The following is a 24,187-nucleotide window of genomic DNA, read 5'->3' as shown; positions in this document are numbered from 1 at the left end:
ATCTGCATGAAACACTTGGGTGAAGTCTGCCCAAGTCTGGCTTTAGATTCTTAGCAAATACTTCTCCAAGATGCCAAAATACATCAGATTGTGTCTTCAATCTGAAACACTCTGTGTAGCATCAAGTCAGCATTATTCAAAGACTCCAACCCCACATTTCTTCAAAAGGTACATGATGCAAAACCAGGTTTTGGGGTAGTCCCAAGACAGAAACAGTACTTTCAGCAAATATCCCATGGACTCCCTTGCTTTCTCATTATTCCAACTCTTAGTAAAAACCATGTCCCAACTCCCTTTCACCAGAGGGACCTGTTGCCAGGTAGGGAGGGCCTGTGTGAGGGAGGCCTCTTCTCATCCCTGCTAAAAGTTTTGCTTTGAAACAGCAAAGTTGCACTATCATATAACACAAACACCACCCTGTCACTTCATCCCTAGAGCTGTCAACCAGTGCCAAAATTCAGGAAGAGAAAACCCCAGCCATGTGAGACAGCTGCTGTAAGACTGGTTGAACTGGAGAGCTCCGAGTTCCTGCTAAGAGGTTGTAACCAAACCATCAGCAGAAGATACAGGTGAGCAAATATACAGACATCAGTGATGGAGACAAGAGGTACCACGTGGAAGTGAGCAGTCACACCCACTTTTCCTGTGAATACCAGGCAATTAGGACACAGGCAGCAGTCAGATTCATTGGTCAGCAATTAAATGTAGAGCCCTTCAAGATAAGTTAAAGCAGAACAAAGGAACACTGCCCATGCTCTTTGTGCCAGGGACAGATATTTTGCTCAGTGGTGCAAAGTCAATTGCAAGAGCACATTCAGCCCACAATGAGCAAGAGAGAACTGTAATCCTACCGAGCCAAGGCCTCTGGATACCACATCCTTCTTCAGCATCAGCTCTTTGTGCCTTCCTAACTCAGAGATGCCACGTGGCCAGCAGTGCCCAAGCTCTCTCACCAGGTTCTCAGCTGTAGGTCAACCTGATGCTCCTTTGGAACTGCAAATCCCACTTAGAGAGCAGCACCATTGCTGTTGGTGACAATGACAAGTGCTGCCAAGGCCAAGAGCACACATCTATCATCTGTCCATGTTAGTCTGAGAACCATTCCTCTTCAGGGTCAGTGCTGAACTCCATGGCAGTCAGCTTGCAAGTCCATACTGGCAAACTCTATTTACTCCAAACAAATAAGCAATAAATGAAAATTCTGAAAGGTGGAGAGAAAAAACACTCCCATAGCTGTAAGTTTATTAAACCTAGCATGGTTGAAAAGCAAAAGACGAAAAACATGATATATTTTTGTTTATTATTGCTCTTAAAGGGCTTGGTAGTCAAATATACAAGCTATGCTCTATTAAACCAGAAGAAAATAAGATATAAAATCTATGCTCACTTTTCCAATCCAATCCACCTGCTAATCTTCATTAGTGACATTAACTTCAGCTAATTCCAGTCATTTTAATTGATACATACTCTGTGTATGTGTGCGCGCGCGAGTATAAAAACCCCTATTTGAGAGATAAAATTCAAAATGAAGAGATTCATGTTGGTTTTGTACTGTTTTGTGCACTGCTGTAGTTTCAGTTTTTCAAGTGTTACTGATATGTCTGTTTAGAAGAGCAAAATTTAAGTATGATGATGTATTTATTATATTTTCAAAAAGAAAGCATGACCAATAAGTTATGATAAGAAAATACGAAATGTTGATTATTCTCCCCTTGATGTACATGCACTAATCCCATGATCCTGAATAGGGAGTTACATGCACTAAGAGGAGAAAAGGATCCTGTAAAGAGAAAGGCTATTAATTCCTTTCTCCTCTAAGCAGCTCCCCTCTTCTCAGCATTAAGAAGGGATTTATTTTGTGAGATTCTCATCATGCCCATTAATATACTGCTCAAAATGTAAGTATAAAACATAGTCAATGGTCAGCCTGCTTAGCAAGCCTCTTCTGCTAAGCCAGTACAATTTATATATACTCAATATCATCTTCAGGAAGCAAGTATACAGCATTTGTAACATCTTTCTAGGAAGCAAGAACTATACCCATTACTGAATTACTTAAGAAAAAAAAAAAAAAGGAAAAAAAAAAAGAACCCCCCCACTGTTCTCAGTCCTCTGGTTAAAAACAGGGAAAAGCCAGAGTTAACTTTATCATCAGCATTTGGATGTCTGACAGTATTTGAAGACAAATTACAAAAACATCCAGCAAGGAAAACATAGTTATGGCTAGGCTCTGCTCTCCTCAGTTCCCAAAGCATATTTCAAATCCCACTAACATTTGCAACAGATTTGCAGCCCCTCTCTTAGGGAAGATTTATTGAGGGGACAATGACACACTAACACTGGGGGTCTGGGTACAAGGATTCAGCAAGGTGGAGTCTAACAGGAGACAGACAGAACTCAGGTCAGCCTTCAAATGCTCTTGTTGAAAAGACCACAAATAAAAATCAAGTGCATGACAGAACAAGTGATTAATGACCCCAAGTAAAATATTTTTCTAAGTTACAAAATTGCTCTTCCAGTGTTTGAAAACAGAAAAACCTGTGGGAGAAGAGGTTACATTCCAACAGTTAAGAGCAAATTCGGAAAGAAGGTAAATTATTACTTTCTTATCTTGGTTACTGGAGCAAAGATGAAAACAACAACCAGTGCTTTGATAAAATCTGCTCTTTACAAAAGTGAGATAAATATTCTAGTGGCAGCTGGGTTAAAGATACAGACCCTGAGGGTTAGCTTCTGCCCTCAGTTGTAGATCTGCAACTCATTTCACCTACTTCTGTGAGCAGCTAAATGCAGATTGTGACCTTCAGACTTGAACATACAAGTATAGTTACCACCTGTTTGCAAATAATTCCCCAGCTATGCATACAGCAGCAACCTATAGAAACCTCCAAATGTGCGTTTGTAAAAAAAGGAAAAGAAGGAAGGAAAAAGGGAGACAGGTACAGACATGATTCTGAGCTCTAATTTTCAGTGAAAAAGACCAAAAGGTCAACAAGCAAAACTAAAGATAAGTAAAATCCCTGAAGAGACCTTATACTCTTTCTAATGCTTCAACAGCACAGCTCACCTTGCAAAAAACTTCACATGAACATCTAAAGCATGATCAAGTCAAAAGAGCAGCACACCCTATCCTGACACACACAAGGTAAAAGTCCTGGCCCCATCTCAATCCATGCTGAAACTCTCATTAGAAGTTCAAGAGATACCAGCATTCAAAATTGGACTGCTACAGACCTTTCCTTTTCACATTTTTTACAAAAGAAGACATTTTGAAAACTATTGTGCTGATTTCTAGTGCTGCCTCCCAGTTTACTGAGAGAAGTTGGCTGAACTGGACTTTGGTAATGAGAGATGCAAACAGAAATAAAAGGAGAATCGAAAAAATTTCCTTCTTTACACAACTCTAAATCCCATGGCCAACCACTAATTAAAAAAAAAAAAACAAACCAAATGAGTCCAAACAGATTCAAAATTATGGAACATGTTTGATGTGGAACAGGGCAAACAGCACTCAAGACTGAAGTAATATTTAGAAATTAAAGAGCCTTGAGCAGTTAGCAGGAGATAGGATGGGAGTGTTCTCCTATTGGATCTGTTCTATGGGATGTGCTGATGGATAACACGCTGCTTCCAAACTCCACTATCCCTTCTCCTGCGTTACAGAGGTCTTAAGATGTTGCCTGAAAATAAAAAGTGTCAGTGTAACATACAAACAGGATTTCATCTGTAGCCATGACAACACAGCCAAAAAGACTCTAACCCAATGAACACCTATCAATTCATTTAAGGAGGGTGTTTTTTCCTGGCTCATTAGTAAGAGAAGTTGGAAATCAATAAATGTTACGTTGGCTTTAGCAAGAGGAAACATTCAATGGCTCCTGTTGTAAAAGTGAGTGTAGTGCTCTTGACAGAAACCAGTTTTCAGTCATCTGAAGATACACGTGGCCATGGCCAATGCCCTCTTTTCTCCCCCACCCCAAGTCCCCCAACAAAGCAAGAAAAATTAGTTTCTTCTTCCACCCCACCCCAGATTTTCTCCCACAGCTTGACTACAGTAATCCTTGAACAGGCAGAAGGTTGGTGCATTCTCTTCAGTCGATGCCTCCAACTTCTTCATTCTTGGCTCAAGTTTTATTCATTAATATTAGTCATCAGTTATTAAGAAAAAGATAGTTTCTAAGTGTTTGTTGTTGTTTTTTAACTGAAGTTAATCGGATACCATAGTCTGGTTATATGTGCTGATCTGCAGCCGTCAGTTATTCCTTTTTCTTGAATTCCTGGTTGCCATAGCTGGAGCCTTTTTCTATTTCAGTTACTCCTATCAGTCTACGAACTCCAAAGGAAGCTTTAAAATATAACAGAGAAATGAGAGGCACATTAAAACCAGTCCAAGCATCCAGGAAGTTACATGTAAGCACATGAGCAGAACCCAATCCCCAGGTCAGCAGTGACCAACAGTGTGCTGTACGAGGCTGCACAGGGATCACAGGTCAAGTGACACTCAAAGAGAGGGACAATCCAGATTAAAAAATATAATTATTGCTTCTCTTGGTTAACAGGACACGTGGCATGAACACTGAAGCATATCCCCTCCCTCTACTTCCCTTCTTTTATTGTTAGGGTTTTTTTGTTGGGAATGGGGGGGAAAGGGAAGATTTGGTGGTATTTATGTATTTTTGTTTGTGGTGGTGGTTTTGTTTGGGTTTTTTTTTAAATTCACAGACAAGTTGTCCAGTGAAATATTTTTTCCTTCAGGCACCATAATAATGGGCTACACGACTCATCTACTACCACTACAGTTTTTGCTTAAGATATGAAGGCAAATTTGGCCAGATTAAAGCTTTTGAAACAATAAAAATGCTGTACAACAGAAAGACTAATGAGTGAGCTCCAAATATTTTTCCTGCAAGCTTCATTCTCATTAATTAGTACACAGAACTTATTGGAGGTAAAGGATCCTGTTATGTGTCACACTGGGCTTAGCATCTTCTCTGCTTTTATTACCTGCTCCTACAAGTCCCAGGAAGGCAAGGATAAGGAGAGGTGATCCACTTGCAAAAACTCCAAAGCCAAATGTGAAGAGAGGAGAGAGGAGAACTGTGGCCCAAAAAAGAAAGTTTAGGAGAGTCCATGGTCTCCTAGGAGGTTTAAACTGCTTCCCAGGAAATACACCTTCCTGATTATACATCTCTTGCAAAGCATCCTGGGGGAAAGAGAAAAGAAAATGAGTTCACAATGCTTGCATCAAGCAGCCCAAGATTAGTCAGCTCCAGGACAACATCCAGGACAGTGTCTGTGCTACAAACTCATCCAGAGTGCACAGCATCCAATTCCACCTGCTGTCACTCATTTGGGCATTTCTGTTGACCATCCAAGTGACCTTTAAGCCTTTTGAAGGCAATTTTGGCACCATCAAAAACTGAAACCTTATCATCCTCTGCACTACTAAATACCTTCATCTTGCCTGTCAATTGCTTAAGGATTTAGGGCAGCTTCAGGCCAGAGACCAGTTCAGACACTACCAACCCTCTTAGCTGGGTGCTTTTCCTTCCTGTTTTCACTCCCAGAAAGGTCAGCATGATTCAGCAAAGCAGAAAAATTCTGTATGGAGAGCCAGGAGGGGAGGGCAAGGAGTGAGCTGAGAGCAGAGACAGCACCACACCAGCCCCAGTCCCAGCCCTGCAACAGAGCCACTGCAGCCCAAGCTGAGCCTGCAGAGGTGCAATCCTGGAACACATCACTCAAAGGAACAAGGTGCCCACCACCTTCCCTCACTCTGTAAGATTGCTCTTTAAGGTTTCCAAGCCATTACCAAGGATGGCTCAAGTCCAGCTATTTCTTGTTTTTATTTCTTTCTTTTTTTTTTTAATTTCCCTTACAAAGGACTGAGAAGTGCAAGGCATTCCTTGCCAAAACCAGCCTTTGGGAGGACACATCCTCTGTGCAGGAAGAGGATTCCAGTTACAAAGTCATTGCAATAAATGGAATGAGAGGATTCCAGTTACAAAGTATTGCTAACACTAAGATCAATATGTGCAATACCCATGTCCATAAGCAATACCTCCCTGTCAACACCTCACAACAAAGGTGAACAGAGGCACAGCCAACATCAGGAAGGATGAGAGGAAATGGTGCCACATTGCACCAGGGGAGGGTTACATTGGACATTAGGAAAAAAAAAAAAACTTTCATGGAAAGGGTTGTAAAGCAGTAAGACTGTCCAGGGAACTGGTGGAGTCATCATCCCTGGAAGTGTTCAAAAACACCCTCTGGATTTTATGGATTTGTCCCTTGATGACATGGTTTAGTGGTGAACATGGTGTTGGGTTGACAGTGGACTCTGTTCTTAGAAGCCTTTCTCAACTTCAAAGACTCTTTGGTTCTGCAGACCTGCTAAGGGGAGGTGGGTGGGGGGAAAAGATGATGAGCTACTGCTCTTTGTAAGATAACCTCTCTCCTTAACTGAATGAGAGTTCAGATATTCAAACAAATTAGGTTGAAATAAATATAATGAAATTCAGAACAATTTGCTGCCTACCTAGAGACTGAGCATAGGCCTGGCAATGCTGCAGCACAGGTCATCATAGCTGGGGAAAGCCCAGGATATTTAAACTTTCTGTCCTCTGCTGTCTTCCCACAAAGATCAGCAATACAGAAATCAAGATGCACTTTTCAAGTTCAATAATCCACCACTTAGGGCTGGACAACAATTACAGCTCTCCCCTACTCCCCACAGAAGTGTTAAATCTGGTCGAGAAGTGTTAAAGTGGTTGACAAAAATGGATTTTTCTAACCATCTAAGGTTAGAAAAAGAAATGACGCAAGGAAAAGCTCTGAGCCATCTGAAGGCATGCTGGGCATGTTTTATCAGTCCCTGGCAGGAGCTCCCAGGGATTGTCTGTCCCATGTCACACACCACTGCAGAAGTATTAGCAAGAGGCAGAAGGAAAGTGACAGTGCAGGAAAAATGAAAGCAAAGAACAATTGCAGCTGAAAGCTGGGACCTGCTGTCCCTGACAGACAGTTATCCCTCTTCTCAAGTGCCTAAAAACACCCACAGGGAAAATGGAGCCTTTAGAAATGCATGACAGAGATCCAAGTGCTGAAAAATGAAAAAGACACTGGATTGCTGTTAGTCTTCCACAGCTCAGGCATATCTCTGAATTCTATTGTGCTTCCTGGCAATTTGAGACCTCACTACCCAGCCCTCTGCTGCCAAGGGCCTCCTTGGTCCTGCTCCTTCCAGCACTTTGAGGGATGGCTGCCTAGTTATGCATAATATCCTCTCCATCCAGTGCAGGAGTGTGTATTACTCACTGCCTTAATACACTCCCCTGTGCAAGTCCCAAAAGGCAGAAAAGAATGTAAAGCTATTTACCTTTTCCTGGTAAAGCTTATGAAGCCAGTTTGCAGCTTCCTTTTCATCTTGAGGGATCTCTTCCAGAGGAAATCTCCTAGTTTAGTAGAAAGATTAAAAAATGGAAAGAAGGAAAAAAAAAAGAATTAAGGGAAAATCCAGATATTTGGTTTTATGCCTCTCCTAGGGAAGATCTTCCATTCACTAAAGGGCAGAAATCTTTGCCAATAGTGTCACTGATGGCAGAGGTCTTAAACACAGAGAACTGGGACTTAAAATCTGAGGTTTTAAGTTGGGAATTGGGTGCTATTTTAGACAAAAGAAATTGTACAAGCTCCTGTCAGTGTCAGCACATCAGTGAAATCATAATTTCCCATTCAAACACTGTTCCTCCTTCACCAGATCCACCCCTGGCTGATTTCCAGTGAGCTCAGACTGAGGCACTCAGAGCTGGGAAAAGAAAAGCAAGTGGAAAACCCAAGGGTAATTGCTGGTTACATTTTAGTAGTGAAAACCAAATTTTGGAAGCAATGGGAGGGCAACTAAACATTCACTTTATGCCATCTCTGAGGCAAACATCTGCAGTGACTGCACTTGTCCCTCTTTGCCTCTGCAGCCCCACAGTCTGAGGCACACAGTTCTGGGGGTGTGTGACAATTGTGCCCAGTGCCAGCCCTGACCTGACCTCACTGAGAACAGGTGCCTTGCCAGAGCCTCTCTGCAGTGCTGAAGAGCCAACCATTCCCCTGCATTCTTCTGTGTTCTAGACCCCTCCAAGCCAAGCCCCTCTATGATTCTGTGAATTTGTTCTAAGACATTCCTAATGATTTCTGCATCTCATAAGCCAAATGAACACCAGATCTGGCAGATTTACTTACATGAGCCCTAACAAGAGAAACTGCTCAATTCATATCAAAATGCTCAATAAAAGCTCAGTGAAAAGTGATTTGCTGAAAGCTTTCTGGTGAAGTTGCTGTGGTGTTGCTGTCACCACTAGAGGGGACTCACAGCAATCACATTTGGTGATTTCCTGATTATTTCCTCTGGAGGCTGTCGAGATAAAGACTGGATCCAGTGCAGAGCTAAGCTGCTTACCTGTGCTCAGGTAACTACGTCTGCACATACCAAGAACAGGAGCTTATGTGCTTCCCTTCTCTGAGCTACACTAAGTCTGTTGGCACAACAAGGATGTGCTCCATTTTCAGCAAAACATCTGTAAAATCAGTCTCCTTACTCTCACAGCTTCTTCCCCAAAACAGAGAAAAAGTGTAGAAAAGCAACTTGAGAATATTCATTCCATCCACAAACATATTTTTAATCGAATTATCTAAGCACAGCCACTTGTAGAGTACAATTAGTGATTTTACCTGGCAACAGACTTTTACAAACCCAAATCTCTTCTAACTCTATTGAAAACTATATATCTCTTCTTTCTTCCCATTACCCCTCCAAGAAATGAAAGAAAATTGCACCTCCATTAGCAAAAAAGGACATTTAACTGAAGGCTGCCACTATTCAGTGTACAATTAATAATTATACAGATGTACATCCATGCATGGGCACCTCAGATCCTGCCAGATATCCTACATGCACTTGCCATCAGTGTGGAATTACAGGTGGAGCTGCCTGACCAGCTGTTTTGCTGGCTGGCAAATTGTCTGCTCACTTTCCTCATCAGGAATATGTTTGGCAAGTGTAAATAGTGAAAATGAAACCCCTTGCAAATGAGCAACTCCACCTCTCCATGGACAGCTTCACAGTCATCTTTTCAGCTGAGAGACTAAAATGTTGTGGATGTTGCAGCAACACACAGACCCAAGGCAAGAGGGGAAAGGTGTGGGGGGAAGGGAAAATGGATCTTTTTTTTTTTTTTTTTAACTTTTAAAAACCAAGCATCAGCCTCATCACCAGAATACAGCAATATCTTCCAAAAGGTGGATGAATCCTACAGAGAAGCAGAAGCAAACTGACTAAAGAACTGTGGAAAGAATAACCAGGTCATGTCTCAGGTACAAACATAAAAGGGAAAAGAAGAAATTCAACAGGATTGGTCGTTTTTATGATCACAAGGAAGCCCTTGAAGCAGAAGGCAGCAAGGAGAAAGCAAGAAAGAGAAGAGGTGTGTGTGCATGCAAATGTGTATGTGCTGCATGGGGTTAGGTGTTAACAGCTACTCTTTGAGGCAAAGGAACAGTGAGGAATGTGACCAATGTCCCACCTCATTCACAGGATGTCTGAATTTCAGCATTTTTAAATTTTTAATCTGCAGATCAAACCATGTGAGTGAGGGAGAGAAACTGGCATGTAAAGGAGCTTTAGACTATTTACTACGAGGGACCATTGAAGCTGAAGGTCAAGGAGAAGTGGACTACAGGAAAGGAAATTACCCTGTAAAATCTGAATACACTTCAACATGCTAAACTATGCATCTTAGGGCTCACCTCCATCAGTAAATGCTCACCTTACACACATATCTGCTTCATATTTCTTTCCATAAAGAATTCCTAATAAAGACGGGTTCTTGTTTCCTCTGAAATTTAGTGTTACATCATACACTGCTGAAACTGTTAGGAAAAAAAATAAAACAGGGCTGTTACAGCAGCAATTCTAGCAAGCTCCTTCTGGCATCCTTGCTTGAGACAGCAAGAGAGCCTTGTGCAAGCCTTGCATTAATGATGTGTCAGAGTCCTCCACTATTCTGTGTTTACACCCCACATTTATCTGCACCAGCCCCCTGACACTCCCAGCACTGTAAAACACCAGATGACTTGATGAACTAAGCAACATAAAAAGGTTTTCAGTATTTCTAAAGACTGGTATCTGCCAGTTCTGTGGCAATTTACAAGTTACCAGCTGACATGCTGGATCCTCATGACTGCCAGCTCACTAATTGTAACGAACAACCCAGCAGAATATGCTGGTGCTAAACAACACATTACAAGTGCTGCAAAGCTTGGCAGTACCTGTTCCCCTGAGACACTGGACAGCAGTGGTGAAACCTTTGGTTCTGGGCAACAGGTGGTATTTCAGTTTAGGCAACCCCTTAGATTCAGCTACTTCCATGCTGATGCGGTGCTTGGTCTCTGTGAAACGAGTTCCTTCACAGTACAGCAGAAACTGTGCAAGACAAAAGCAAAAGAAACCCAGGGATATCTTGAGATTTCAAAAGAAATCCAGCAGTATACTGAAAATTTGTCCAAGATAAACAGACATGTGCACACCCTTCAGTTGTGTCAGCTCTTCACCAAGTATGAGGCATAAGCACCAACTCTCAGCTCATTTACCATTACCTTTACATTTAACAACACTTGTACCAAATTTAAGGTGACAAAAAGACAGCCCTAGTTGTGGCATTTAGAATGCACAGAAATTAGGAAATTGATCCACTCAAGTCAATTTTAATCATGATTTCAATTACCAAGCAGGAAGTCTTGATTTAAATAATCAATGCTAACTACATTTTGCACTTATATTTTCTAGTTGTTTTCCCTAGAGACTCGTCCTTGGTTCTCAGTTGTAGAATCATTAAATTGTATAGATTTGAAGCTCAAGTTCAGTCTTGAGATTTTCTAATTGGTAGGGTTTATTCTGTATTTTCTTTTCTATCCCTTACTTATCAGAAAGATATAGTCAATATAATTCATATCTATATATTCAAGCAATTAAATAGCTTAAAATACATTCTCCAGATTCTTACTTTTTTCTGTCTTTGTAATGGTAGAAAATTCCAATGCATTCACAATGTTCTAGTTAGGGCTTAATGTTTCACTATTAATTTTAACAAGCTGTACTGGATAATACTGAAAACTCACTTAAAATGCATAAAAAGCCTCTTAATGTTTTATAAGCCAAATAATTGTACATTACATGTGCTGCTATAAAAGCAAAATTGAGAATTTATCAAAACCTTTGCATTCAAAGCTCTAAGAAGGTTAATGGGTTGATTACACCACTGTGATGCTGCAGTGAAGTTTAACAGCATTGCACACAATGAAACAGAGATGTTTTACCCTTGATTTTAAATAATGTCAAAATAAAAAGGAAAAAATGTAACTGCAGAAGCAGATATAAGCCTGCCATATGTTCTCACAGAGACTTTTTGGGAAACCTGCAATTTCACAGATCAATGAACACACTAACAGGAACTTTCCATCAAAATCCATGGCCTGTGCAGTCAAATTCACTCACTTCTCCAAACAAGATTTTTTTTGTTGATGCCTACCTGAGAAAATGTTATGCAGATGTAGCAATCAAATGTAAGGGGTTTTTTTAATAGGCACAAAATAAGTTTGGACAAAATCATTAGTATCACACAAGCCTGATTTATAAATGATTCTCAAGCTTCTGAACTGTTTCCCAAATGGTTTCCCTTACCAACAGACAAAAAGCACTACCAGCATATCCCAAAAGACCTCCTGAAACAGAGCATGACAGCTTTTCCATGACAGCTCTTGGGAGTGAGCACACCTTTTCCTGACACACAAAGCCACAGGCACCAGTCTGTCAGTGATTCACTTCCAGCAGCCAACACCAGATGAGAGACTCAACACTTACCCACATATATTCAGGATAATCAGACAAACGTTTCAATCCCTCAATGACTGTATCTCTGTCCTCTTCCCATTTCCTTTTGCAGAAAACAATCTCAAGGAAGTACCACGTCCAGCCGATTAGGGGCACATAGAGCAGCTCTCTCTTAGCAAGAACTTTGGAACTCTTGGAGAGAAAACAAAAGTGACAATCCAAAAATGTCATTTGCTCATTTGTGCAACGAGGTCAAACACATTAAAGCTAAGATGATGGAGTTGGATCTGGGAACTTAAATGCAAAGAAACTGTTTATAGGTGGGTTTTAAGCAGTGTCGGGATCATTAGCTGGTCAGAGTGACCCCGAGAAAAGTTCCAAAGTCTCTTTTCCCAGCCTGGCACTTGAAGAAGGAGTCAGAGCTCTTCATTTCTTGGTCTCAAGGTTGTTTATTGTATCTTATCTATAAAAAATTTTCTCCTGTCCTGTTGAGATCCATCCAGCAGGACAGTTCCAGGCACTCTGCCTGCCCCCAGGGCAGTGTTATGTCTCTATACTAAAAACGTGTACAATGTTTACAATTACTTTCCAATGCCTATCACCTATGTTAGACAGTGAGCTTCTACTCTAAACCAATCTAAAAGTGCCAGCATCACAGCAGGAGATGGAGACCAAGAAGAAGAAGGAGAAAGGCTGGACATGCCCAGTTCCCTCCATCTTGCCTCCTGAACCCCCATACCAGAAACCCCAAAATCTACTTTTCCACCCCGTGATAACTTCACTATTATTCTACCTAAACTGTCATGGCTTGCAGATCTTCATCTAAGGTTGGTCATTTGCTCCATGGGTCATAATCAAACCCACAGGTGTTTTGGGCTCTGTGCCAGGGTCCCTGAGCCCCCTGGCAGGGGTCTTGGCTGCTCAGGACAGCCAGAGGGATGTTCTGGGTCCTGACAAAGCAGACCTGCCACCCTGCAGAGGAAGGGGAAGCTCATGGCGCACATACCCCCAGCACTCCAAAGCGCTCTGTCATCGTCCAGCCGCACAGGAAGTCGATCTCAAAGTTGTGGTTCAGGATGATGATGACGTGTTCCTTCCCAAAGGTTTTCACCGTGGCCTCGTCTGAGAACAGGGTGCACTCTGTGCCTGACCACCATTCCAGCAGCATTACCAACTCTAGCAAACACGATGGAGGTGGAGAGAGGAGTTAGGGGTACCCCTTACAGAAAGCATTTAGAGTTTCCTCCTCAGCCCCATTCACTGCCCAGCCTCTCCTGCCTCCCAACACCATCACTTCACCAAACTCATCCAGCAGAGCTGAAACAGAAGCTTGGAAGGGTACAGACCACACCATATTACCATCCCTAAGCAGTATTTAAGGCACCAGACATATGCATTATGGATAATTCAGCAAGTTTTTAACAGTGACAAGTTTGGGCATTGCATTTCAAATGCAAAATTTGATGACCACTGAAAAAAAAAGCCCCAAGACTTTTATGCCTGAAAACAGACAGTGGAGCCGTTGATTGCTCCACTAAATGAGCACAGTTCCTCCCAGGTGGAATAGAAATTATGCATAGATGCAGCCTAATGTTTTTACTCCACATGAAACAAGCCTTATGGAGGTAAACAGACCAATAAAGGTCTTTTAAAGGGATGCAGTGACATAGATCTTCTGTGATAGATTTTAATATTAAAACACAGGGCTGTAATTGTTCTGCATTATGATCATCAACACAGAGTTAAAAACAGAAAATTGAGCTAATGTATCAAAATACCTGGGCAAAGACAAGAATGGTAAATTTTGTCTTTCTTTTAGTGCAAAAGAATGAGCCCTTTTCCCTCCATTTACTCCAATTTTAAAGTATCACAGCAACTCTTATTCCACCCTGAACATTTGTTACCCTTTTTTATTTTCCACCTCCCCTTTTTCATCATAAAACCCCCTTCCACTTAAATTCAGCATGCACTGACTGTAGTTGCTATGGTTAGCTTATTTCCCTCATTTCAGTACATGGAGGCAGATGGAAGGCATTGCTTGCATCATGGGACAACTATAAAAAGTATGAGAATAGTTCATCCTCCCAGTAGGAAGATTTGCTTCCCTGCAAACTGTAGTCATTGGGTTTTTTTTCATTTCAATGAGATGTGGTTGAAATAAAAATGTGATTGCACAAATATAGCAGTTAAAAAGAGTTCAACTCCTCCCACATGACTACACCTGCAGGTTCCCCCTCTGTTCCCTCTATCAGGCTCTGCCAGGAAGTTTTTCAGCTTCCCATTGGGAGTTTCTGGTTTTGCCAAACAGGGCAGCACCTACCCAAACAAGGGTTTCTGATCAGTGGGATCAGACAAGGTCACCTATCCATACTGCTAAACAGGAGTTTGGGATCCATCTTGCACCACTCCAGAGAGAAGGCAAACACAGGATTTGGGTGAACAATGAGGAAAACCAGTCCTGGTCTGCTCAGGGTCCAGAGCTCACCTAGCACTGTATTTTTTCACTCATGACCACTCACTCACCCACCAGGTTATTCCCCTGTATCACTTTCAGCACTTGCTCATTTGGAGGGATGACAAAGTTATGCACCTTGCTGGCCAAGAGATCTTAACCCCAGTCAACTGGAAATATGGCAGAGGAAAGACAGAATTGTCTTGTTCCTTCACACCAGGTACAGGTTTCTATCACTGCTTCCCAGCTTTGCATGCTTTCTGTTCACTCACCTTCCTTTCTCTGGTTATTCTGGCTCAGTAAAAGGGGAAAGAGGACAGCAAGAGTGTCCTCAGGTCACCTTCCAAGCAGGTGGCCAGGAGAATGAAGCAGTGGTACCAAACACATCGTGGTACTCTGAGCAATTTTCCCTTCCCATTGCTGACTGTGTACCAAGGAGGAACACCTCCAGTACCTGCTACATTTTCCTATAAAATTATAATCACCTGGGTGTGTTTCTTCTTCAAAATCGGGGGAAAAAAATCTGCAGAGGCCAGTGTGGATGTGACTTTCTGCAGAACCTTTTTCCCTAAAACAGTGAAGGATTTGCCAGAGTTCATACTGAGAGAGAAGGGCTGATGAGCCAAAGGATTAACACGAGGAAACAGATTGTCCTTTACAAGTGTGCTGACAAATGATGTAATTATAACCAGGAGTGGGCTCATTTCCTTTTTTCAGTGTGTGGGTTACAGCTCCTTTGCGTGGCACTGATCCTATCAATGCTACACAAGAAATCCTTCTGAATGAAGGAATGGCAACACTTGCACTGCCCAGGACAGTTCCTGTAGGGAATAAGCAACACCTGGCATCAACCACCCCAGCAGCTGGGGGTCCCACAAACCAAAGCATTTACAGCCTCACAAGTCCCCTAAAAATAAAGCAAAGAAGGGGCACAGCATATCCCTCAGCTGGAAGGACCAACATTTGAGAGGTTATTTTTGCAACAGGACGAACCCAAACACGCTGCACTCTCCAAGGGTGTGATTCATCTGCAAGGAGCTGACGTGGGAGAGCTGCAAGTACAGACTACCTGTCATGAATTTATGGGTTTATGTAGGGGCCAGAGCCTGAGAGGCTTCCTTCCCCAAATGTCTGTCAGGAACATTGGATAGAGTCTCTCTCCCTCCCCTTTGGAAGCTGGCCTTTTTGTATTTGAGAGGAGAGGCAGTAAGAACAGAGCCTGGTTTTCAGTACAGAGCCTGTGTTCCACCTGTGTATCCCTCCCTGCACTGATCCTCTGCCAGCTGGGCAGAGCAGCTTCTCTGACAGACCCTCAGCCTAAAACCACAAACAGCTTGGAGAAAGTGAGCAAAATGTAGCATCCAGAGCAGAACACCAACCTACAGGTTCCTTCCCAAAAGGCTTCTCCATACTGAAATATATTTCATTATGGATGGCAACACTGGGGTTACTGCATTTACACAGCTTACCTAAATTGCTATAAATCACAATTGAAGAGCATATTCTGGCAGCTCTTCCTTTACAGGCCATCAGCTCTCTGCAATCCCACATAACATTTACATTGATTTTCATAGTTTAATTTCCCAAGATGTTAATTTATAACAGGCTACACACTAGGGGTTATCCTATGTACAAGCAATTATCTGCTCAGCTTCTCCAAGCCTCTTTGAACAATGGTGTGGGTTATTTCCAGTGTTTAGAGGTTGTAAGACAGCAGCATTTAAAGTGTGGGTTGTTTTATGCACAGTGCTAACTAAAGGACCAAGCATCTCATATCCTCAGAAAAGCTTAACTATTAATGCAGCAATCGTTTTCAGCATGAGATCAGATTCTAGATTATTAAAAGCACAAAGAAATTCTTACAAGCAAATTAAAACTAAAATTTCCTATATGTCCCCACTCTCATCCAACCAAAGTAATTTGGAAGTTTCTACTAAGCTCTTCTACTACAAAACCTTTTTTCCTGACAATTTGCCTGCTAGTCTATTTAATTTCCTTTCTCCTATGCTTCTCAGTAGGCAGGACAAAAAGCGCAGTAAAGGCAAGGACAAGCTTAAAAAGAGACTGAACCAGACACCTCAGAGAGTTTTTGTTGGTGATACTTCACATGGATGATTTACAAAATGTGGGTGCCTGTCAGTGGACTGCTGAACTGTAATTTCAGTGTTCATTCTGGTGACTCATTTACCCAAAGTGGGAGTTGGATGCTGAGCTGAGCACTAAGGTAAGTGGCCATGCATAAAGGGAAGGGATGGAGAATGGAAACCAATTAGATGATTCACTGCTGAAACAGGAGGTGACATTTGGGCTAAGGAGCCTTCTAAACACTCTAAACATTTTCAGAAATCCAGCTCTGTGAGAAGAAGGCATCCACAGGGAGGAAGTTTTGCAAAGGTCTGACAGAGGAGAACAAAGAAGCTGCACTCAGTGCAGAGCTGACCCATGGGCAGAAGAAGAACCACTGAAAAAATGCTCACAAGAGGAGACCCTGGCCTCAGAGATGGGCACTGAAGGGTGCAAGTGGATTCTGAAGTTTGTCACACAGTTCAGCTGCAGACACATCTACATGAGACATTTTAGGATAGACCTCTCCCTCTGCAGCCCCCACAATAAACCTGGGCTCTTACATGATCAATACTGCCCACATGCACCTGAGCCAGCTCACAATGGTCCCTTAGCACAGGTGCTGATACTGGATGAAGATGGCATTGGGACACAAGTAACAGCTCCTATCAGTCCAGCTTGGAGGTGCAGAGGAGCTTTACTTCCCACTTTTCTGAATGACAGAGTGACAACACACTTTAGACCCTTGACGTCTGTGTGAATTCCCAGTATTCCAGAAAAAAAAAATAATTGCTGTGTCAAAAAAATTTGGACCTGCTCTGAAAGAATCTACATCTAACTTACCATTTCTCTCATCTCTATGTGCAAACAGATACATGTGCATGTGTGGCTGTAGCTCTCTTCACAGAGAGCAGAATTCACAACTTCCCCAGGATTTTTTCTGGGGAAGGCAGTGAGAAAGCTCAGAGAAGAAGAAAAACAATTCTTATTTCTACTTGCTGCATCTGTTGTTTGGCACACATGGAATGTGTTATGGAGATTGTTTACCCAAAAGGGATTTGTCAGTTAGACACTGGTGATGGCTGTTTTGGATTGATTGACCAATTAGGTCAAAGCTGTGTTGTGACTGCCTGTAAAGGGTCATGGGTTTTTCTTTAGTATAGTTTTAATTTAGTTTAGTATAGCATAATATCATATCATATCATATCATATCATATCATATCATATCATATCATATCATATCATATCATATCATATCATATATCCCTAAATGAAGCATTTGTTCAGCCTTCTGAATCATGGAGTCATTGCACATTTGTGGTGTTTGTGAGGGTCCCCAGCATGAGATGAGAGATGAGAATTTGACTCCTTGTTCTCAGAAGGCTGATTTATTATTTTGTGATATTATTTTATATTAAAAGAATGCTATGCTAAAACTATTCTAAAGAAAGAGAAAGGATACATCAGAAGGCTTAACAAGAATGAATAATAAAAACTCGTGACTGACTCCTCAGAGTCTGACACAGCTGATGGTGATTGGTCATTAAGTAAAAACAATTCACACATTTGGATAAACAATCTCCAGACCACATTCCAGAGCAGCAAAACATGGAGAAGCTGAAGCTTCCCAGGAGAAGAAATCCTGGGGAAGGGATTTTTCCAAAAATATCATGGTGACAGCACGTTATTCCCCGGCTGGGTGTCATCCTGTATTGATAGGTATATATGTATTTCCTTTGCTTAATGTCCTAGGGTGGTGTTATGATGCTTGTATCCCCATTTGTGTGTTTGTTTATGCTGGATATCATGTTCTGTGCCTTCCAGACTGGCTCTGAGGAGTGAAAGTTTTGTTTTGGTTTTGCTATCAGCCGCTCCCCCACGGCTGGTGGGACACAGAGATGGGGCAGTACGTGGTGCTGCTTTTGCTTTTTGCTTGGCTTTTCACTTTGCTCCTGCTTTGCTCTTGCTTTTTGCTTCTGCTCATTAGTTAGTAGCTCAGCAGTTCAAATTTTTCCTGGACTGTTTCTCCTTTCCCTTTTTTGGACCTACTTGAACCTGCTCCGGACTGGGACCTGGGAACACCGAGGGTTTGCACCCTGTGGCTGCAGCAGCACCGGAGGGACTGATAACAGAGCAACCACCCCCAAGAGAGACTTTCTGAATTTGTCATCTTTTTCAGAGCAGTGGAAGAGTGGTGTCATCCTGTATTGTTCATTTTGTGTGCTGGGGGTGCTGTGCCTGTTAAATAAACAGGTTCCTTCCACTTCTCTCCGAGGAATCCTTCCCAAACCGGTTGGGGGCAGGAGCCATGTGGGTTTGCTCTCTGGAGGGGCCCCCTTTTGGAGGTTTTCTCCCAAATTTGCCCTAAACCAGGCCAGTTAACAAAAGCAAAACCAAGCAAAGCCCCTCCCCAGCCCCACCCATCCCATCCCAGCCCATCCCAGCACACTCACGGCTCCACAGGGAATAGGCAAGGCGACAGTTTACTCGGCGGTAGAGCTGCTTGTTGATGGGCCAGAGGAGCAGCGTGCATAGTTGGATGAAGTTAATGATCAGTCCACTGACAACAAAGACAAACCCAATGAGGAGGTGAACTATGAACTGGGTCTTCAGGAAGGCAATGAAGCCCATGATAACCACTCAGAAGCGTGTGCAAGGGCCGTCACTCAGAATAACTGTCCTGAAACAGGAAAAAAACAAAACAACAAGAGTCAAATGGAGTGGATTTGCAAGCTCTGACAAAGCAAAAGCCCTGAAACAGTCCAGGCTCATTCATCAAGAGGAACCCAACCCAATAAACACTGTGCTCTCCAAGCCTGCCTCATGCAGGTCTTCACACAATAAACAGGTGATGGTGCAAATCCCTGCCCAAAATAGGACGGAATCATTATTTACAATTTACAGCCCACCAGGAAGATTATTGTTTGCTGAAGAGACTAATCTCACACCTCTATTCAAACAAATACCATATAATTAGGAGTTAATGCTGGGAGGAACACAGAGCCCTGCACTCACAGTGTGCAAACAGGGGCTTTATCTTTAGGGATGCTGTCCTGAACTGTAAGAGGAGCCTCACCCTGCAAAGAGCAGGGCTGGTCACACACACCATCATTCTGGCCAACACTAAGGCATGGAAATGGAAATCAGGTATTCCCACATTCAAAACCCATGCTGGAGAAGGTTTAATAACTTCTCACCTTGTCAAGCCACAGTTCTGTGATCAAATATACCAGTTAGTGTGGGGGGAAAGTGTAAAATGATAAAAAATCCTTAGGCTATGTAGCAGTACAAACTTGATCTGGAATGGGCATTGGTGTAGAATCTTGATTCCACCAAATTAGCCCTTAACTCTGAGCCTGTGCCATATTTATACCAGGTGCAGAAAGACTGGCAAGGGCTGAGCCAGCAGAATGCCACAGGAGCTCAGACAAACCTGATCCACTACAAATCCTGCCAGCACAAAGTTAACCCAGCAAACTGTATTTACCAAGCCACCAAACTGAGCTTATTGCAAACCCCACATTATCCAGCACTGGCCTGTTTGACCTGTTGGGTACAGGGAGCCCTGCAAGGCCAGCCAGGCTGTCGAACCACAGCCTCAAGGTCTCACCCAAAAAATAAAAGCTTGGCCCTGATTTTCTGCCACAGCTTGCTGATGGTTTTCATGCTCAGCTTTTGCAAGTGTGGCAAATGACCAGATCAAGCAGTAGATGGTAACAAATACTTTTGACAAACCAGGCATCCCAAGGTGATGTGGACCCGCTGTCTGAAAATAAAGTCCCTGCCAGCTGTGAGAAATCAAATAATTTTCACTCACCACCTGCTTACGGTGTGCTGCTATTTATAAAACTCCACAGCAATTTAATTGTGAAAGCTTGTTTTCTATCCTCTCTCCTGCCAATCAGGTACAGCCTTTCAAGGCACAGAGTGTCTAGTTTGTGCACAATTAACATCCATTTGCATCATTAGTAACCTACCCACTTCAGAAGCACATAAGAGAGGCAAAAAAAAAAAAAAAAAGCCTGAAAGCCTGGTTGAACACAGCGAGTATTGTGCCTACCACAGAAAGCAAAGCAAAGCAAGATGAATAGTATTGGAGCTCATGATAAATAATCTAAATTCTCCCAGTGTTTTCCTGTAAGGATGAAAGAAACATTTCTTCCAGTAATAAATTACTTTAAGAACAGCTGTTGGGAAGCAGACACTTCTGTTTGAAAAGGAACAAGAGGAGCCCTCCTTCCTCTTCCCTCCCCAAAAGGCTGCAGTTGTCTCACACAGCCAAAACACCACAGCAGTGTTCACACATTGCCATGTGGGAGGCAGCTGTGGCATCCAGTGACTCCCTAGCACTGGGCTTGTTTGTCTTTTCCACTGGCACGCTCTAACAAACACTGCCAAACATTAAACACCAACTTCTTCACTTCCAAGAGTCATTCTCTTCATCTGGTGTATCTCAAAAGCCAGTTCAAGCAAGCAAGAAAAGAACAATTCCCTCCACCCCTGCAAGCTATTTCTTGAGTTCTTGCTTGCCCTTTGCAGAGCCATGTGCAAGCAGCTTTGCTGATGACTGTGTCCAGTGTCAAACCATTCAAAGGCTGGACTTGAGCATCCTGGAAGCTCTTCCAATATGATTTTATCTGTGACAGTCATTAGAGCAGCACTTACAGCCTTTTTCCACACAGCCTGGCCCCTCTCAGACAGGGGCACAAAGCAGACACAAATGGCACAAGGAGAAACAGGAATGTCAGGTATTATCTATCCTCAAATCAAATGGTTTGGCTCCACTTCCACAGCCTCTTGGCTTTGAGCAGAGTCTGTGGCTGTGTTTGTCTCTAGCATTAAGGACATTGCTGTTTTACAGACCCCAAAGGACACATCCCTCCTTACATTGCACCAGGATGATTTCTCCAGCTTTGTTGGACATGAAAAACAGGATTTATCACTCTTGCACCAGCATCCTGCCCCACATGATGGCCACCATAGAATCATTAAGGTTGGAAAAGCCCTCCAAGATCATTGAGTCCCATCTTTGACCAACCATTACCTCATCAACTAAACCATAGCCCTAAATCTCACATCCAGTCACTTCTTGAGCACCTCCAGGAACGGCAACTCCACCATTCCCCAGGCAGGTTCAATGCTTAATAACACCTTCCATGAAGAAATTCCTCCTGATGTCCAATCTGAGCCTTCCTGGCACAGCCTGAGATCACCTCCTCTGGTCCTGCTGTTGTTGTCTGATCCTTCCAGTTTCGCTGCTGGATACAGAAACCTGCCAGGCTCTGCTTTGACAATCCCTCACTTAACTACATTTGACTTTTAAGATCATTAGAAGTTAACCTTAATCTAGGAATTATTTTGTTTTCTGCATCCCTGCCCATGTAGGACAGCCAGGCAATTTAGGGACAAGACAACAGGCTAAAGGTGGTCAGCAGCTGTTTTGTTGTATCCCAGGGTCAGGGGAGGATGGGGAAATCAGAATTTGCTGAAACAAGGAAAAGCAGCACTTCTGCATTTGACATATGTATTAAGATCAGCTTAGTGAAGTATCTAGGAAGTAAACAGCTGCCTCAGCCTAAGACAGCAAAGTCTCAGCACTATATAATTTTTTTTAACCTATCCATATCATCTGCATTTTTGAAGACCGGCTTTTAAAATCTTATTTTTGTCCTTGTTTTCCTTAAACACTGTCACTTCCCAGCATTGACCTTTTACCACAAAAACTTCATTTCCTCCTGTACAGCCACACTGAGAACTGTGGGGAACTTTAGTACTCTCCCTGCTTTCATAGGATCAGAAAATGGTTTGGGTGGAAGAAGCATTAAATATCACCAAATTCCAACCCCCACACCATGGGCAGGGACACCTCCCACTAGACCAGGTTGCCCAGAGCCCAATCCAGCCTGGTCTTGATCTATCTGCTCTGATGAAAAAGTTCTTAAATGCTTTGCATCCTTCAGGGCTTTCTCCCTTATTTCTGTGCCTCTCAAGAAAAGGGCAAGGAGAAAAATCTCTTGGTGTGGTGACTGACCCTGGCTGGAGGACTGGTGCCCACCAAGGCCGCTCTATCACTGCCCTCCTCACCTGGACAGGGAAAACACAACCAAAGGCTTGTGAAGGTGAAGGAAAGGACAGGGAGAGATCACTCACCAATCATTGTCATGGGCAGAACAGACTCACTGTGGGGAAATCAGCTCAATTTATTACCAATCAAAGCACAGTGTGGCAATGAGGAATAAAACCAGATCTTAAACCACTTTCTCCGAACCCCTCCTTTTTTTGTTGAGCTCAGCTTCCTGATTTTCTGTATTTCCTCTCAGCCAGCAGTGCATGGGGACAGGGAATGGGGCTGTGGACAGTCCATTACTCCTCTCTGCTCCTTCTTCCTCAGAGAGAGAACTTCTCACACGCCTCCCCTGTTCCAGAGGGGAGTCCCTCCCACAGGAGACAGCCCTCCAGGGACTTCTCCAAGATGAGCTCTTCAGCAGCTGCTCCAGCCTGGTTCCTTTCCATGGGGTGAAATCCTTCAGGAACAGGCTGCTCCAGAGTGGGTCCCTTGCAGGCCCACAAGTCCTGCCAGCAAACCTGCTCCAGCCTGGGCTTCCCACAGGGTCACAGCCTTCTTCAGGCTCCCATGTGGGCTCCTCCAGGGGCTGCAGCTGGATCTCTGCATTCCCATGGATCTCCACGGGCTGCAGGGGCACGGCTGCCTCGACAGGGTCTGCAGGGGAATCTCCACCCCAGTGCCAGGAGCACCTCCTGCTCCTCCTGCACTGACCTTGGAACCTCCTGGGCTTCTCCCACATATTCACACTCCTCTCTCTGGCCACAGTTTCTGCTGTGGAGTTCTCTCCCACCTTCCTTCCTTCCTCAGTGCACTACCCCTGAGGTGGTATCACCATCTCTGGTGGGCTCAGCCTTGGCCACTGGCTCTGTCCTGGACTCGAGGACAGAGTTGTCCTTGAAGCCCCACGTTCACATGGATTCTCTGGTTTCCAAAAGATACAACATGCCTCTCAATACAAGTCAGAATATTATTCTTCTCCTTTACCCAGCTTTCTACATTCATGGAAGTCCTAATGATTAAACTCCCTGGAGACTTCCACCTCAGCCAAATGTCACTGGAATTTGCCAAGTTCAAAGCCATTAGAAGGGAGAATGGCAGAGAAGTGTGACTGCATTCATTAAGAGATCAGTCAAATGCACAACATGCACATTACAGCATTTCATGACACATAGCTATTTATGAACTCAAAATTAAAAATTAAGCCACTAATCATTCTCTAAGACAATATATTCAGTTTGAACTCCAGATTTTAATTAATTTCTTGCTGTTATGCATGTGCAATCCCTCTGAAGTTCATGATGTTTGCATGAAATTAGAAACTGGTCCACTGATCCTAATATTCCAACGCAGTGAGAATTAATGTGCTTGTCAACAACAAAAACTGTGGCAGGCAGTATTTACACCTCCAGACCTTTGCCTGCAGTTTTTCTGAAGATGCTTTTGCCATCTCTGTTGTGCCATATTTACCTCCACCCATGAAACCAATTACAGATATCTTTTGCCCTGAATACCTTGCCCCCACCCTGAAATCTGGTATTTTACCTACTTTTGCTATTTGAGAAATGAGCGAAACTTTTAGATCACTGAATTTCACCTTTTACCACCACATTTTAAAGTCCTGTACTTTTCAGATGAAGCTTGCTAAGCCTCCTTGATGTCTGTATAAACTTGGCAAACCCTGCCTGTGAGGAAGGGTTAATGATGTTGCAAGTCAGAAGCAGTA

General features: G+C 43.0%; 1 protein-coding gene across 3 annotated transcripts in view; it reads right to left on the bottom strand.

Annotated features, from left to right (window-relative positions):
- Nucleotides 1-1,214: 1,214 nt before the first annotated feature.
- Nucleotides 1,215-24,187, bottom strand: part of AGPAT3 (1-acylglycerol-3-phosphate O-acyltransferase 3) — an 89,016-nt gene continuing 66,043 nt past the window's right edge. For all 3 annotated transcript variants that reach the window (XM_077171384.1, XM_077171386.1, XM_054627907.2), the window contains 8 exons: nt 18,851-19,077; nt 12,888-13,057; nt 11,912-12,073; nt 10,321-10,474; nt 9,819-9,921; nt 7,379-7,454; nt 5,005-5,203; nt 1,215-4,345 (listed from right to left, as the gene is read on the bottom strand). In XM_077171384.1, coding sequence (XP_077027499.1) covers nt 4,257-4,345; nt 5,005-5,203; nt 7,379-7,454; nt 9,819-9,921; nt 10,321-10,474; nt 11,912-12,073; nt 12,888-13,057; nt 18,851-19,028 — 1,131 coding nt within the window. In that variant the 5' untranslated portion in view covers nt 19,029-19,077 and the 3' untranslated portion in view covers nt 1,215-4,256. The remainder of the gene's footprint in view (nt 4,346-5,004; nt 5,204-7,378; nt 7,455-9,818; nt 9,922-10,320; nt 10,475-11,911; nt 12,074-12,887; nt 13,058-18,850; nt 19,078-24,187) is intronic.

This window comes from Agelaius phoeniceus, chromosome 2, assembly GCF_051311805.1.
Source record: "Agelaius phoeniceus isolate bAgePho1 chromosome 2, bAgePho1.hap1, whole genome shotgun sequence".
NCBI classification, from domain to species: domain Eukaryota; kingdom Metazoa; phylum Chordata; class Aves; order Passeriformes; family Icteridae; genus Agelaius; species Agelaius phoeniceus.
The sequence above is the reverse complement of the archived record's forward strand: the minus strand, read 5'-3'. Positions and strand labels throughout refer to the sequence as shown.